This window comes from Anabrus simplex, chromosome 5 (genome assembly GCF_040414725.1).
Source record: "Anabrus simplex isolate iqAnaSimp1 chromosome 5, ASM4041472v1, whole genome shotgun sequence".
NCBI lineage: Eukaryota > Metazoa > Arthropoda > Insecta > Orthoptera > Tettigoniidae > Anabrus > Anabrus simplex.
This window is the reverse complement of record NC_090269.1, coordinates 218,393,499-218,407,627: the sequence shown is the minus strand read 5'-3', so window position 1 is coordinate 218,407,627 and position 14,129 is coordinate 218,393,499. Positions and strand designations below refer to the sequence as shown.

Sequence of the window (14,129 nt, the reverse complement as noted above, 5' to 3'; positions counted from 1 at the left end):
GTAAAGTCTGCCCAACATAAACATAAACTGAGTGAGCAGGTCTATTGAATTTACAGCAGTAGCTTTCTTGCATAAATAAATAAGAAAATAACACAAATATTAATATCATTCTACTCTTAAGAGTGGTAATGTGAAAAAAGAGTATTTCATTCGACTGAACACAATTTATAGGCTAATCTAACAGAAAAGTTAGGGCATATAAAGTCAGCTGGAATAAACATGTTATTAAATGCAGGATGTAATTTCAACAAATAAAATGGGGATTTTTCATATTCCTTACATCACACAACATAAAAATAAAATAAATTTGAAAATATTTGCAAGTACCAGGCTATATTGCTGTTGCATCTGAAAATGTTGGTATGTGACAACGTTGTCGAAGAAGTACTGAAACGCAGCAGATATATCATTAAGAACAATAATTATTTGATATAAATTTGCACAATATTGAACCTTAGATGGCTGAACCTTATAGGCCGGAGTTCTATGCTGAAATATTTCACACGATATTTCTGGGCACCACACAATGATTGCAAGAAATTTTCAGTTTTTCTGGCAATTTTCCTAAAGAGCAATTCAGTAAATTGAGTGAAGTCTATGGACAATATTTTGATATAGGACGACTTAAATCCGAATTGAGGGCAATGTTTACTTCTGAACACTTCAAAGATAAGACTGTCTCTCAAATCCAGAAGGTCCTATTGACCAGTGGTCTCCATAGTGCACATCGGTTACAACTATTCTCGCTACATAATTATCAGTAGAATACTCTTTCTCTGCCATAAAGTGAATAAAATCCTTTGTCCGCAATTCTCAAAGTCAGAGTCATCTCTCTGCATTAGAAATGATGTCTATAGAGAAGGACATCTCGTTGAGTTGAAAACACGTGAGGACTTCTACAGTGACGTCACCAACGAATTCTGAGAAAAGAATCGCAGAGTCGAGTTCATCTACATCTAATTACATGTAGATGAGCAGAATAGGATTTTTTTAAATACATTGTGTTACTGCATGGTTATTAGTTGCATGCCTCCATGGGGAATCCAGGATACACCACTGAGTTTTCATAATATCCACCCACAGCAACATATTGCTATACACAGGGAGCCTATATATGACAATAACTTTTTTTTTACATGAGTTGGTTTTTAATTTCCTAAGGTTCTGAATTTTCTCTGAAATAATATGAGAGTGAGAGTCTATTGTAGTAAATTTAGACCTACTGTATATTCTAATCTTCAAGATGGTTTGGAAACATTTTTATAAAATTAAATACAAGAAATTGTTGGGGATAGCCTCTAGGCACCCAGTATGATATCTTTCTCTCCCCCACTCCTGCACTTTTTTCTGGCTATGGCACTGGCTGACTTCACTGCATATGTCAATAACAAACTAAAAATGAAAGAACAGGTATAATCTGGAAAGTTTGTAACAGTAGGGAACATTTCAGAGGCAAGTTTCTATATTAACTTGAGGATTTTACTTGGGAGCAGGTATGTCTTGCAACTTTAGTAGAATTGGTACAGAAAGATGCAATATGAGTAATGTATAACTACAGTATAATTTATGTACAATTCAAGGATTAATCTTTATTGCTATAAAGTTAAAAAATATATCTTCTGGTTATATAAATCTCTCTTTGGTCATTTTTCAAAATAGGCTATATGTTATTTATAACACATATATAGTCCATAATGTGTGTATAAGAAATCTCTTCAGTTGTATAAACATAGCTTCATTTGTATAATAGTAAATGTCACAGTTTCTCCTCAATTTATGTGTATAACACATCGTTAAAATTTGTCTTAAGGAATTGCACATTTCATTCTCACTGGATTGGAATTGCAGTCATGTAAGTACTGTAATCTGTTTCATTGGAATCATTTTAAAGGATTCACATGAAATGTACACTATACACAATGCCATGAAAATCACAGGTCACTGAATATCTTCACCCTTAGTATGTTTAATGTTTGTGAACACACGGGAATGTCTCTTACAAAAAGGAAAGAAAAACTTTTGTGTACTCTTACATGATTTTTTTTTCTAAGGATGATTTATTTTAGTTTCCCTGAACTTAAAAATATAATAAATGCAGCACAACTCGTCACCATTTTTTACCATCACAGCGCAAGAAATTAGTAAGTATGAAGGGATTTAATTCTTTTCAGGAGGAATTTTAGGAGCAAAATGAATTAATATTCTGTGTGGATTTGGACATCATATTTCCTTCAGTTTAAGCTTTTATTTAGTAAGAGTCTGTACTGTCATGTGGAAATTACGTTGATTTTTGAAAACTTGATTCGAAATATATCAAACACGTCTCTCTTGTGAACAATGTCTACCACATTGTGCAAATATAATGTTTGGCTGATTGAGTTGGCTAACCATTTCAGCTTTTTCATTGGTGTGAATAAATTAACCAATCGATTCAAAGTCAAAAACCTAACCATTCTTCTTGAAATGTGGAAGTAATGATGACTGTAATGGTATTTCTTCATTTGAAGATATCCAGACATAATGTTATGTGGAAGTAATGATGACTGTAATGGTATTTCTTCATTTGAAGATATCCTAGGAGATATCCAGACATGATGTTATGATCTTGAGGAACTACTAATGTTGATAGTTTGTTTTCCAGTATATTATGTCACATTTTCCAAAATCCATGGTACAAATTTTGAGATTCTTGTACAAACTCCAGGCAAGTTTGCTTCAGCACATCCAATACCCCAACTGATAATGCCGGCCAAGAAGTAATGTCCATCCTTGCCCCGAACTTGTAGTGGGCCACCAGAATCTCCCTGAAACAGGAAAAACTTGAATAGAAATTTGGTTTTATTCTGTACGGTATTACTACTACAGAAAGTCACTTTTATATGGTACTATAAATTATTTTGAAGGGGAAAAAGCCTGACATAACTCACAATGGTCTTTGATTCTGTGGAATGAGCAGAACTGAATGTTGCTCATTCTTGTGTACCATGATTGTGGAAAATAAGTGGGGGTTCCAAAATTATATTAAACTTTTACCAAATACTGAAACACAATTTTTTTGAGGTGATAACATTAAAGAACTTACTTTATTATATTACAATACATTATGATGGCAAATCTCAATGCTCACAATCATTAATCTTTGTAATGGGAAATACTGCTAACACTGTCATAAGAGTAGCTATTGTCAACACTCAACAATGCCCATGCAGATGTCAAATTCAAAGAAAATGCCGTCAGTCATTTTGGTAGCCGAATGTGTGGCCGGCAGTTCAGTTCAATTTGAATAAATAGTGTAGTACCGGTACCTGTGTGATTTATATTTTAATTGTAATTAAAATGAGTGACAGTCGGATAATGCTAAGTTTTTCTCAGTACTGGAAACTCAGGAAAGACAAGGCTTTAAAAAAAGAAAAAATGTGAGAGAGTGCAGAAATAGATGTGCTACGGTACTTTAAAAAATATAATAATGTTACTGGCTTTGTCACAGTAACTACTGTTCGGTTTTTGGAGACGCCGAAGTGCCGGAATTTCGTCCTGCACGAGTTCTTTTACGTGCCGGTAAATCTACCAACACGAGGCTGACGTAATTTTTTGAGCACATTCAAATACCACCGGACTCAGCCAGGATCAACCTTCCAAGTTGGGGTCAGAAGGCCATCGCCTTAACCATCTGAGCCACTCAGCCCAGCTTTAAAAAAAAAGAGGAAATACAGCCAGCTTGTTCCAGTTGGAGTTCAGATACATTAGTGTAATAGTGTGGCGAACAGTATCGAAAACAGTGGAGCATGTGGTTTATATGAGTCAGGTATTTTCGACATTGGAAACAATAATGTCGCGGAAAAAATAATTTCGGTTGATCCAAAAGACTTATATAGAGCAAATTATGGTAGAAATTCAATTTCCAACAATCCTGAAAATCCTGAAGAGTGAATACGACATGAATTCCTTTTTTATGACCAAACATGGTCATGGTGCACAAAATGTGTACGGTACACTGATTCTGATTTTAGAAATTCATGCAGACAGAATGACTTTCCTACGTACCGGTACGTAAATTAAGTTTTGTTTTTCAGAACTCTGGGGAATTACGAGCAACAACAAAGACAATTTTTAGTATGCTCTCAAATCAACGATAGTGTATTTTTGTTTCCCTTGCTTATGTATAATAGAGGGGTTGTAGTAAGAATGTAAAGGAGAGTGCATATAAGTCTCTGGTAAGACCCCAACTAGAGTATGGTTCCAGTGTATGGGACCCTCACCAGGATTACCTGATTCAAGAACTGGAAAAAATCCAAAGAAAAGCAGCTCGATTTGTTCTGGGTGATTTCCGACAAAAGAGTAGCGTTACAAAAATGTTGCAATGTTTGGGTTGGGAAGAATTGAGAGAAAGAAGAAGAGCTGCTCGACTAAGTGGCAGTGGCGGCGCGTGACTTTCGTCACTGGGGGTTCAACAAAAGGAAAAATACCCCCCTCAATATCTCCCCTCCCCCCTGTCACCTGTGCCATGACTAAGTTCAGAGAATGGGCATAACGGTGCACATATGTGCATGCCTAAAATCTTCCCTGATGAGAACTTGCACCCTGAATGGTGACCACTCATTACATTTGCTCCATCGTAACCTTGTGAAATCAACTTCTCTATTATCCACAACTTCGCTCAAAGAAAATTTTAAACACTCTGCTATTGTCTTAGCATCATGACTAGAGGGTAGAGGAAACCCCAGAATCTTTCAACTGGCTTACCGTTGGGAAGAATGATAACAAATTGTGCTGTAGTTGATATATCGGTGGTCTCATCTGCGATTACCGAAATGAAGTGCGCTGCGGTGATTTCTTTTTTTTTTTCTCACGACAGATTTCATACATGCACGAAAGCAAATCATTCTGAATGTCTTTCGAGGTGCCTTTGAAAACAGTAGCTTTGGACAGATGGTCTCTTAATGCAACGTCAATTTCAAAACTAAAATTGACGAGGCCTCGAAATATGCCAGGATTCGACGATTCACTTGTTTCGTCATGCCCATGCAATGCCATCTCAAACGCGCCACAGCACATAACGAATTTTCCGTACTTGGTCGTTGTCTCTTTCCACAGACTGCCTGTAAGCACAGTCAAATTACTGACGGTTATCGTGTCTTCCCAGGAGATCGAATTGTAACTGGGCAAACATATGAGATTTAGAAGTTCTGTGTTTCTTTATTATTATTATTATTTTTTTTGGACAAATATCCTATATCTACCACTCCGACTTTGGTCCAAGTCCCTTCGCTTTCATCACTCATGAATCATAAAAAAGGAAAACAAATTAACATGTTAGTAATTTCGCACCCACATATCCACTCGATTCTTTTATACGGTATAAATCCATTCTGAATTCACGCACGATTTCATTACTTTTACTTTTAGGATGCCTCGTTATATCAAGATCAGGCATTGGGCGTCCGGCATCCTTAATCTTAAGTTTACGCTCAAGAGAGAGAGAGAGAGAGAGAGAAGAAAAGTTTGTCTTCTTAAGTATCATATCACCGTTCAAACTCATTATGTAGCTCCTTACCTTTCCCGGGAACAAAAATTATGGACGCAACTACAGTGCACAAAAATACACACACGGAGAAAATATTGTAACTTCTTTATGTCCTAAAAATTAAGTTTCTGAAGGGCACAACAGTGCAGAAAAACACTCACACGCTTGCACAGCGTACAATAATATTAGGAATTATGATAACTATTGCAAACTGTTGTAAACACTAGCATCACACTTGAAAAACAGAGTAAACTTTACGGATGTATGTTCGCAATGTTGGTAACTTAATTTTAAGAACTCCTGTGGCTAGGCAATTAGCGTTTTCTTTGGTATTACATTCCCGCTACTCTTTGCCTCGGTGATTTTTAAGTTAATTTTCTCTCAAAAAAGTAATTATTCCAAAGAAGGCAAATGAACAGATGTTTAGTAAATATTGATGTATTTGGGAAAAGACATCAATTGGAATTTGGCAGTTTAATGTGACTGCTGGCAGTAATGATGCTCTTCAACACTAGCGCTAATTATGTGGACTATTTTCTGCTACGTAGTTGAATTCCTGTAAGGGAAACAGATGGCAGGCACATACTTACTCCAACACAAGGTCAGTCTAGACAGACCTTGCCCCAACACCCCCCGACAACACGACTGGAGACAGTGGCATATTGCGCATGCGTAAACCAAGGATATCTGTTTCTGCGATATCCTGGTCTTGTCTACGTGCCGGCCGATGTCCCCCCGCACCTCGCCACTCCCTTCGCCCAGGTACGGACGGAGAGATTTCCTTCCAAGGGGGTTCATTCCAGACAAGTATCCAGCCACGAAGAGTGCGCAGTTTACATGAATTGAAAGCCAGTACAAGTATATTACGGATAGATGGCCTAAGCAAGAGCTTCGAGATTGACAAGGGAGTTATGAATATTAAGTAGTTGAATAAAATTTGATATAAACTGGAGGTTCATTGCTCCATTGCGCTATACCAGAAACCGCCACTGCTAAGTGGTATGTTCCGAGCTGTCAGCGGAGAGATGGCGTGGAATGACATTAGTAGACGAATAAGTTTGAATGGCGTTTATAAAAGTAGGAAAGATCACAATATGAAGATAAGGTTGGAATTCAAGAGGACAAACTGGGGCAAATATTCATTTATAGGAAGGGGAGTTAGGGATTGGAATAACTTACCAAGGGAGATGTTCAATAAATTTCCAATTTCTTTGAAATCATTTAGGAAAAGGCTAGGATAGCAACAGATAGGGAATCTGCCACCTGGGCGACTGCCCTAAATGCAGATCAGTATTGATTGATTGATTGATTGATTGATTGATTGATTGATTGATTGATTGATTGATTGATTGATTGAACATCGCAGTTTGCAAAACCTAATGAGGGGTTTAACGATTGGGAAAACTGCCAGAACCGATTAACTACTTATTAAATTCAACTGAAGATAAGAAATGTGTGTTAACGCTAAATGCTAGAAGACAAATCATGGGGAGAATAGATAATCAACTAAGATCTCAGCTTGAGCCAGAAGTTAAATATTGGAAGGGCATGTTAGTCGTCATGGAAACAAATGTCTATATAAGGCCCATCTTTTAGGGGTCACAACTATGGGTTTTGTTCAACACATATCGGAAATTTCTAGATTGCTCTGGAGCTAATAGCAGAATTCAATCCCTTTCTAACTGAACATATAGAACTTCATGAAACAAAGGAAAAGGGAGTACATCATATCTCTCTTTTCAAATGTGTGAAGAGTGATGAAGCCACAAGGAAGCTCACAAAATACTGTCAACTTGCATACACTGATTTTTATTTACAATTAATTATTTACAGATTAATCTCACATAACCTAATCAACTACCGTCACAAAATACATCAACAAACCACCATCTTTAACAACTGCCTATGACGAAGCACATGAAGACTGCAACCTTGAAACAGTTGACTGCTGACCTATTTACATTAGCATGTCGGCCTAAACGCAACACATGCTCACGAAAACAACTCCGAGTAAACAGTAACTCCTCTCCACCATCAAGACCGCTTCCTTATATATGTCACAGCATATCTTCTAGTACATTGTAGAGTGCTTAATACATAGGCCTAGTTACAATTGGAAGGAAGGTTCTCCATAGTTCTCGTCTTCCCTAGTGGTATTCTGGATATTACAATGTGTTGCACAATACTGTAGTGGATTACACACCATATATACAGGTAATAATAAATTATATACCGTACTATTAATTACAGTTTCATAAATATATATAGCACATATTTCATGACATAACCTCACAAATAATACGATCGTTTCGTCTGCAGTATGACGTAAATAATAATACTATTACCAAGTGGATGTAAACACTTCATAGCCATACCTCAAAAGTCATAATAATAATAATAATAATAGTAATAATAATAATTCGAGTTCGATACCTACATTATTTACCCATGGGTTAAAGAATATTGTTTTCAAGTTGTATTAGTCTATTACACTTGCGTCAAGAGTTTTATTTCAATTCTGGCGACAACAAAAAGGTGGCTAGCACAGGTACTGTTACTCGCGAGAAATTTCGAGAGATCTCGAGAGCGTTGTCCCCGCATTGTGTGGCGAGCAGCGTGTCGTAGGCCTACAGGTAGTTGGAGCTGAATGCTGTTTGTGCCGAGTATGCGAAAAGTAAACCACGCACCTTCTCCATTCCGTAAATGTGTGTCAACAAGCGACTAGGGCGTTCATTTCTACCGAGATCTATTTTGACGCTGTATAACACAATTATAAAGGATACGCATTCTGGCATTGCATGCATTGGTAAGTACACGAATGAATAGGCTAAGTACATATACTGACGGCTACTGTAGGTTCATGTACCTGGACACTAGAGGCGTGCATAACTCGAGACGAGGCAAGATGCGCCTTACTGGTTATGCAACCTCCATTACGCATGACTGGAATGTGTAATCTAAAATGCTTGAGTTTGCTCCAATTCTTTCGACGTGTAGGTGTACATCGTTATCAGACCCCAATTCAATATCGTATGACCACTGTTTGTGATTACCGATATTTTGGTGATGAAGGAAATAATAACTGACAATGTTATAGAGTATTCGCTTCATAATCAGGTACTTCGGTATATGACGGTGCAATGTGTAATTGTGTCTAGCTGTACGCGACAACTTGAAGACGATGTCCGAAACGCAACGTAAGTCGTGGATGTCGGTTATTTTGAAGAGATGTCACATAACACAGCCCGCTGTGTTGTTTGTTCAAAAGAAGTAAAATGCGTCGGCAGAAATACTTCTGGGATGATCCGGCATTTAAAAACGCATAATATCAATGATGAGGAATCGTCACAAAACACCTCCGGCCCAGTCTGCATCACAAGAAGCTACCCTGTCGACAACGAATGCGAGGTATCCAGGTAGATGTACATCCAATCTACAGTTATTAACAAATTATATGGGTTATTCAGCTTCGAAGTCCACCTGAAATACACTAAAGAAAATGGAAATTGCAACACCATGAAGGCATTGGTCGTTTGTGTTGATTTTCAAGATATGGAACGATGTCATGTAGGTATGTAAACGATCAAAGTTTCAGACCCATTGATTTGTTGCTACAGGTCTCCCCACGTGATTGGTCGCGGAGGAATCAACTCCAGTATACGGACTCTGGTGTAGCGTTAGTTGACTTGCAGTGTGTGCAGTGAAGTGTTCCTCGTCAAACATGCCTCGACGACGGAGAAGAGTACGCTATCAACAACTGTCGCCGTTTGAGAGGGCTCGGATAATTGGGCTGTGTGAGGCTGGATTATCGCTAAGGACTGTCGCTGCACGTGTTGGCCGACAGGCATCTACGGTACAACATGTATGGCAGCAGTGGTCAAATGAAGGTACCCACACTCGTAGACCTGGCACAGGCCCAGCGCGACAGACAACTGTGAGAGAGGATCGGCGCATCATTCGGATGGCCCGGATGGAACCCCATGCAACAGCAGCGCAAATTCGAGCAGCTGTGGCACCCCACGTTACACAACAAACAGTTGGTAATCGCCTGCGTGCAGCTGGCTTACGAGCCCGTGCCCCTGCAGATGATGTTCCATTGACCCCACAACAGCGACATGTAAGGCTGGCCTGGTGTCGAGAAAGATCGACGTGGGTCGACGAATGGCATAGGGTCGTCTTTAGTGATGAATCGCGCTTCTGTCTTGCCCGCAGTGATCGCCGGAATCGTATGCTCCGACGTACCAGGGAGAGGGGCCGCCCAGGTCTTATTGTCGAGAGGCACACAGGGCCAACACCAAGCATTATGGTCTGGGGAGCTATTGGCTTTAATGTGAAATCACAATTAGTGCTTGTTGAGGGCACTATGACTGCTCGACAGTACGTTGATAGGGTACTCAATCCAGTGTTTGTCCCTATGATGGCGAACATTGCTAATGGGATGTTTGAGCAGGACAATGCCCGCGTTCACACTACACGCATCTCCAGAGAAGCTCTCCAATACATCACAACCTTAGAATGGCCCGCCAGATCCCCGGACCTCAGTCCTATTGAGCATGTGTGGGACATGATGGGTCGGCAACTGGCCAACCGTCCTCAGACGCCCACAACTCTGGAACAACTGACCCGTGCAGTGCAGCAAGCATGGGCCACAATTCCTCAGGAAGCGATCCAGGACCTTATTGACTCCATGCCGCGACGAATTCATCAATGTATTGCAGCTCGTGGTGGGCACATCCTGTATTGATTGTAGTCCAAACTTGCGGTCAGAGGGATCTGAAAGTGTAATCATCGAAGCACAACCGAACACTCGTCTTGCATGTTCAATTGCAGCAATGTAGCACCACTCTTTCTGGGTGTTGCAATTTCCATTTTTTTCAGTGTAACACATGAACGGTTTAAAATACTGACATTCTGTTTTCACTTTCTCTAATGGTATTAAGGAGCTCATAGTTCAACATGCAGTGCTTTCCATATGAGAACTGTTGATGATATACTATGAAGCTTACGCTCGTAGTTTCTGGAAAGTCGCACAGCTCGCAGCACACGAGAATCGGTCTCGAGAGCGTTGCCCATCACCCGTGTCGTCAGAATTGGAGCAAACTCGGGCATTTTACATTGCACGTTCCACTAATGTGTAATGGTGGTTGCATATGTAGCAAAGCACATCTTTCCCCGTCTCAGGTTCGAATAATGCAAGCCTCTAGTATCCAAGCAGTGTACATCCTATCTACAGTTATTCACAAATTATGCAGGGTTATTTCAACTAAGATGTCCACCCCAAATAATTCGTGAATAATTTAAGATACTGACATTCTGTTTTCACTTTACCTAATGGTATTAAGGGGTTCATAGTTAAACATGCAGAACTTTTCTGGCCTTTTGACAGAATGTATTGGCTCACATGTTTCCATATGAGAACGTTATTTCACGCGATAACTGCTGATGATATACTATCAAGTTTAAACTCGTAGTTACTGGTACGCCACACAGCTCGTACTACAGGAGAATCGGTTCTGAGATTCTCGCGAGAGTCTCGAGATCTGCGACGTCAGTCTCGAGAGTCTCGAGCGAAAGCGTTGCCCATCACTACTTTTCCACTACGGTACCGTATATTAAACTCCACCCTCGACATTGTACATGTTTGCAGTCTTTTGTTATAAGGTATTTATCAAAACATGGATATATTGATGAAAGTTTGTTCTGTTTTGTTTCATATTCAGGGCATAAATCAGAAGAATAAAGTCATTCGTTAGTAATTTATTAAGTAAATATGATTTGGACATTCATTATGCTGGGGTCAACCATCAACTCATTCAGGATTCAATGCGACAACAGTTTGATGAATGTATCATTGCAAACAGAGGGCAGTTTTAACATTTCATGATGGAAAGATTTTCATGTGGTGTGTTGGTATGTACCATTCCAGTGACCAGGTTTTCAAAACAGATTAAAGAGACATTTCAAGATTTTCTTGACTAGAAGAAGGGACAAAAGGGGGTACATGCCATTAAAATTCAGCAGTACCTGATTAGAATATAGCATTCTGCATAAGTTATTTCCCACTTGAAACAAAGAACTGAAATGTATTATCGACTTTTGACATAAGGTTTTAAGTGTTTCGAAAATTACTTGTTCCAAAATATATCACTCAAGTGTATTACGAACTACGGTATATATACATATTGGCCTTATAAAGAAATTCAGTGGTCTTGACCACAGAACTGAGAACTGCACTACCATTTATTATTACCATCATTTCCATACTTTCTGAAGAAACAATTTGCTCCAAAAGTTTTTGATCTTTCAACGGGACTCTTTTACCATTCGTTGTTAGGACAGCTGATAACAGCGGTGTTGCCTCACGTTGCAGCATCAAGTTTCGACTTGTCGAAGATAGATTTTATTTTGATTTTTGATTTCTTGCTACGTTGATATGTTACTTTAGCTCTAAGGCTTCATAATTGTTCATAAATGTTTTTTTTATATATTGTACTGGATGTTTATGTTAAAAGTTCACAATTTTGAATTCATAATTGTTCACAAATGTTTCATAATTGTACTGTACCTGTTTAGTGTTTATTTTATTAAAAGTATTGAATTAGATTATTTGGGAATTTTGATTATTCGGACGCCCTCCAGTTCCAATTAATTCGTATAATTCAGTTTCTACTTTAGTTGTCAATCGCGCAGCGTACAGATATTCGATTTTGGAATATGACGCACCGTTAGCAGCAAAACCTTTCGCGTATTTAACATTTTTACAACTATTGCGGTCATGCCATTGAAAAGGGTCCACATGGGACCGGAATTAATAAAGAGAGACAATTCAGCGTTCTGTTTCAGTTTCATGGAGAACACTCTGACGACAGTCGGAAAAGAGGGACAGTCCCGTTAAAAACGCGACATCTGGTCACCCTATACTAATGCACTATGTAGAGTTGTTGAAAAAGAGTTCCAATATTAAATAAAACGTTCACGGACCCATGTCCATGTAACATTTGGCCGTACCTTATTGTTACACGCTCTATTTCGTGTTTTCGGGAGATAGTGGGTTCGAACCCCACTGTCGGCAGCCCTGAAGATGATTTTCCGTGGTTTCCCATTTTCACAGCAGGCAACTGCTGGGGCTGTACCTTAAATAAGGCCACTGCCGCTTCCTCACCACTCCTATCCCATCGCCGTCATAAGACCTATCTGTGTCGGTGCGACGTAAAACAACTTGTACTTGTATCCATGTACAGCATAATCACTTAACTCAGTAGGATCGCGTGTAGCAGAGTGTTGTCCTCAAGCGACTTCATTTTTCCTCTTGTTGCAACAAATATACACCTTTTTGTTTTGACCAGCCGTTGAAATATTTTGCAGTCGAAATTAAATAGTTTAATCTCCCTACAACGACCTTCAGAAACACTCTAGTCAGGGCGTCATGTTGCCTAAGATGCGAGGCGACTGAAATGCTGTGCAATCTGCAGAGTCTGGAATTTGTGATAAAGACAAGTTTTTGGTCAGCGATATTGAAGAGATTTAATGCTACAAACAAATTGGTATCGATATTAGGACTGTAATAGACTTGTACCAAAACCCTTTGTACTGTTCTTTACTTGATCGTTCCATATATGACATACGGAAACGGTGGCATCGAAAAGAATAAAATAAATATGTACAAAACCGCTACAAAAAGGAAAAAAACATGAAAATTTAAAGTGGACGAAACAGCTGAATTTGATAGTTCTTTTGAAGGAAAGGGATATTTTTGTGTGAATACATGTCTCGTTATTAAGGACAGATTGACTTCTGTAATGGAAAAAAGAAAAATTCTTAGTTTTATAGCAAACTTAAGTTCCTAAATAATTTGCCTGTGTGAGACAACACCGATCTATTAAAATGCGATGAAAAACTGTAAGAGTGTTAAAAAATGACTTGGGATATTTTTTGAGTGTTGAATACCGTAGAATGGGCAAATCCGATAAAAAATTTTGAATTAAAGACATATTCAATTCCCTGCAGTTGGATCGCAAAGTAAATTTAAATTTATTATTATTATTCAACAGCTATGGTGATGTTAGATCCACAAATTCAATTATATTTTGTTCATATTTTCACCTATTATTTACATTGAATTTTTGATCGGTTTCACTTCACAGGCTCGGGTGAATCTGATCACTAACTTATTTTGCATATAGAATGGAATCAGTATACCAATGTGGGAATCCGATCACTGCTTTGAGTTTTAAAAGGATGTTAAGTATGTGTAACAATGGATCAAATTTGATTACAGTCTTAGCTTGTAAAGATAGGCTACAATATACTAACTCTAACAGTAGAGTTATACAAAACATTTGAATTAAGAATGATTCCCAAACAAATCCAAACTACATGATTTCCATATATTACGGTGATATACTGGGAACGTTACATTATCATAATCATAGAGGGTGTTTCAAAAAAAGGACTTTACAACTTTGTCAGCTCATAGTTATTTATTCATTTCAGTTAGAGGCATGGTTTTGGTGTCATCTTGACTGACAATAGATCAAGTTTTGACTCGCGTGGTACGCTAGTACAGAATCGCGCCATGAAAGCGCTAGCGGCAGTTGCGTCAAAG

The 14,129-nt window shown here is 38.6% G+C and overlaps 1 protein-coding gene across 2 annotated transcripts in view; it reads right to left on the bottom strand.

Moving 5' to 3' along the window:
- Positions 1-1,622: 1,622 nt before the first annotated feature.
- Sb (Stubble) overlaps positions 1,623-14,129 on the bottom strand; it is a 346,527-nt gene continuing 334,020 nt past the window's right edge. For both annotated transcript variants that reach the window (XM_067148445.2, XM_067148447.2), the window contains exon 9: positions 1,623-2,804. In XM_067148445.2, the coding sequence (XP_067004546.2) occupies positions 2,646-2,804 (159 nt within the window). In that variant the 3' untranslated portion in view covers positions 1,623-2,645. The remainder of the gene's footprint in view (positions 2,805-14,129) is intronic.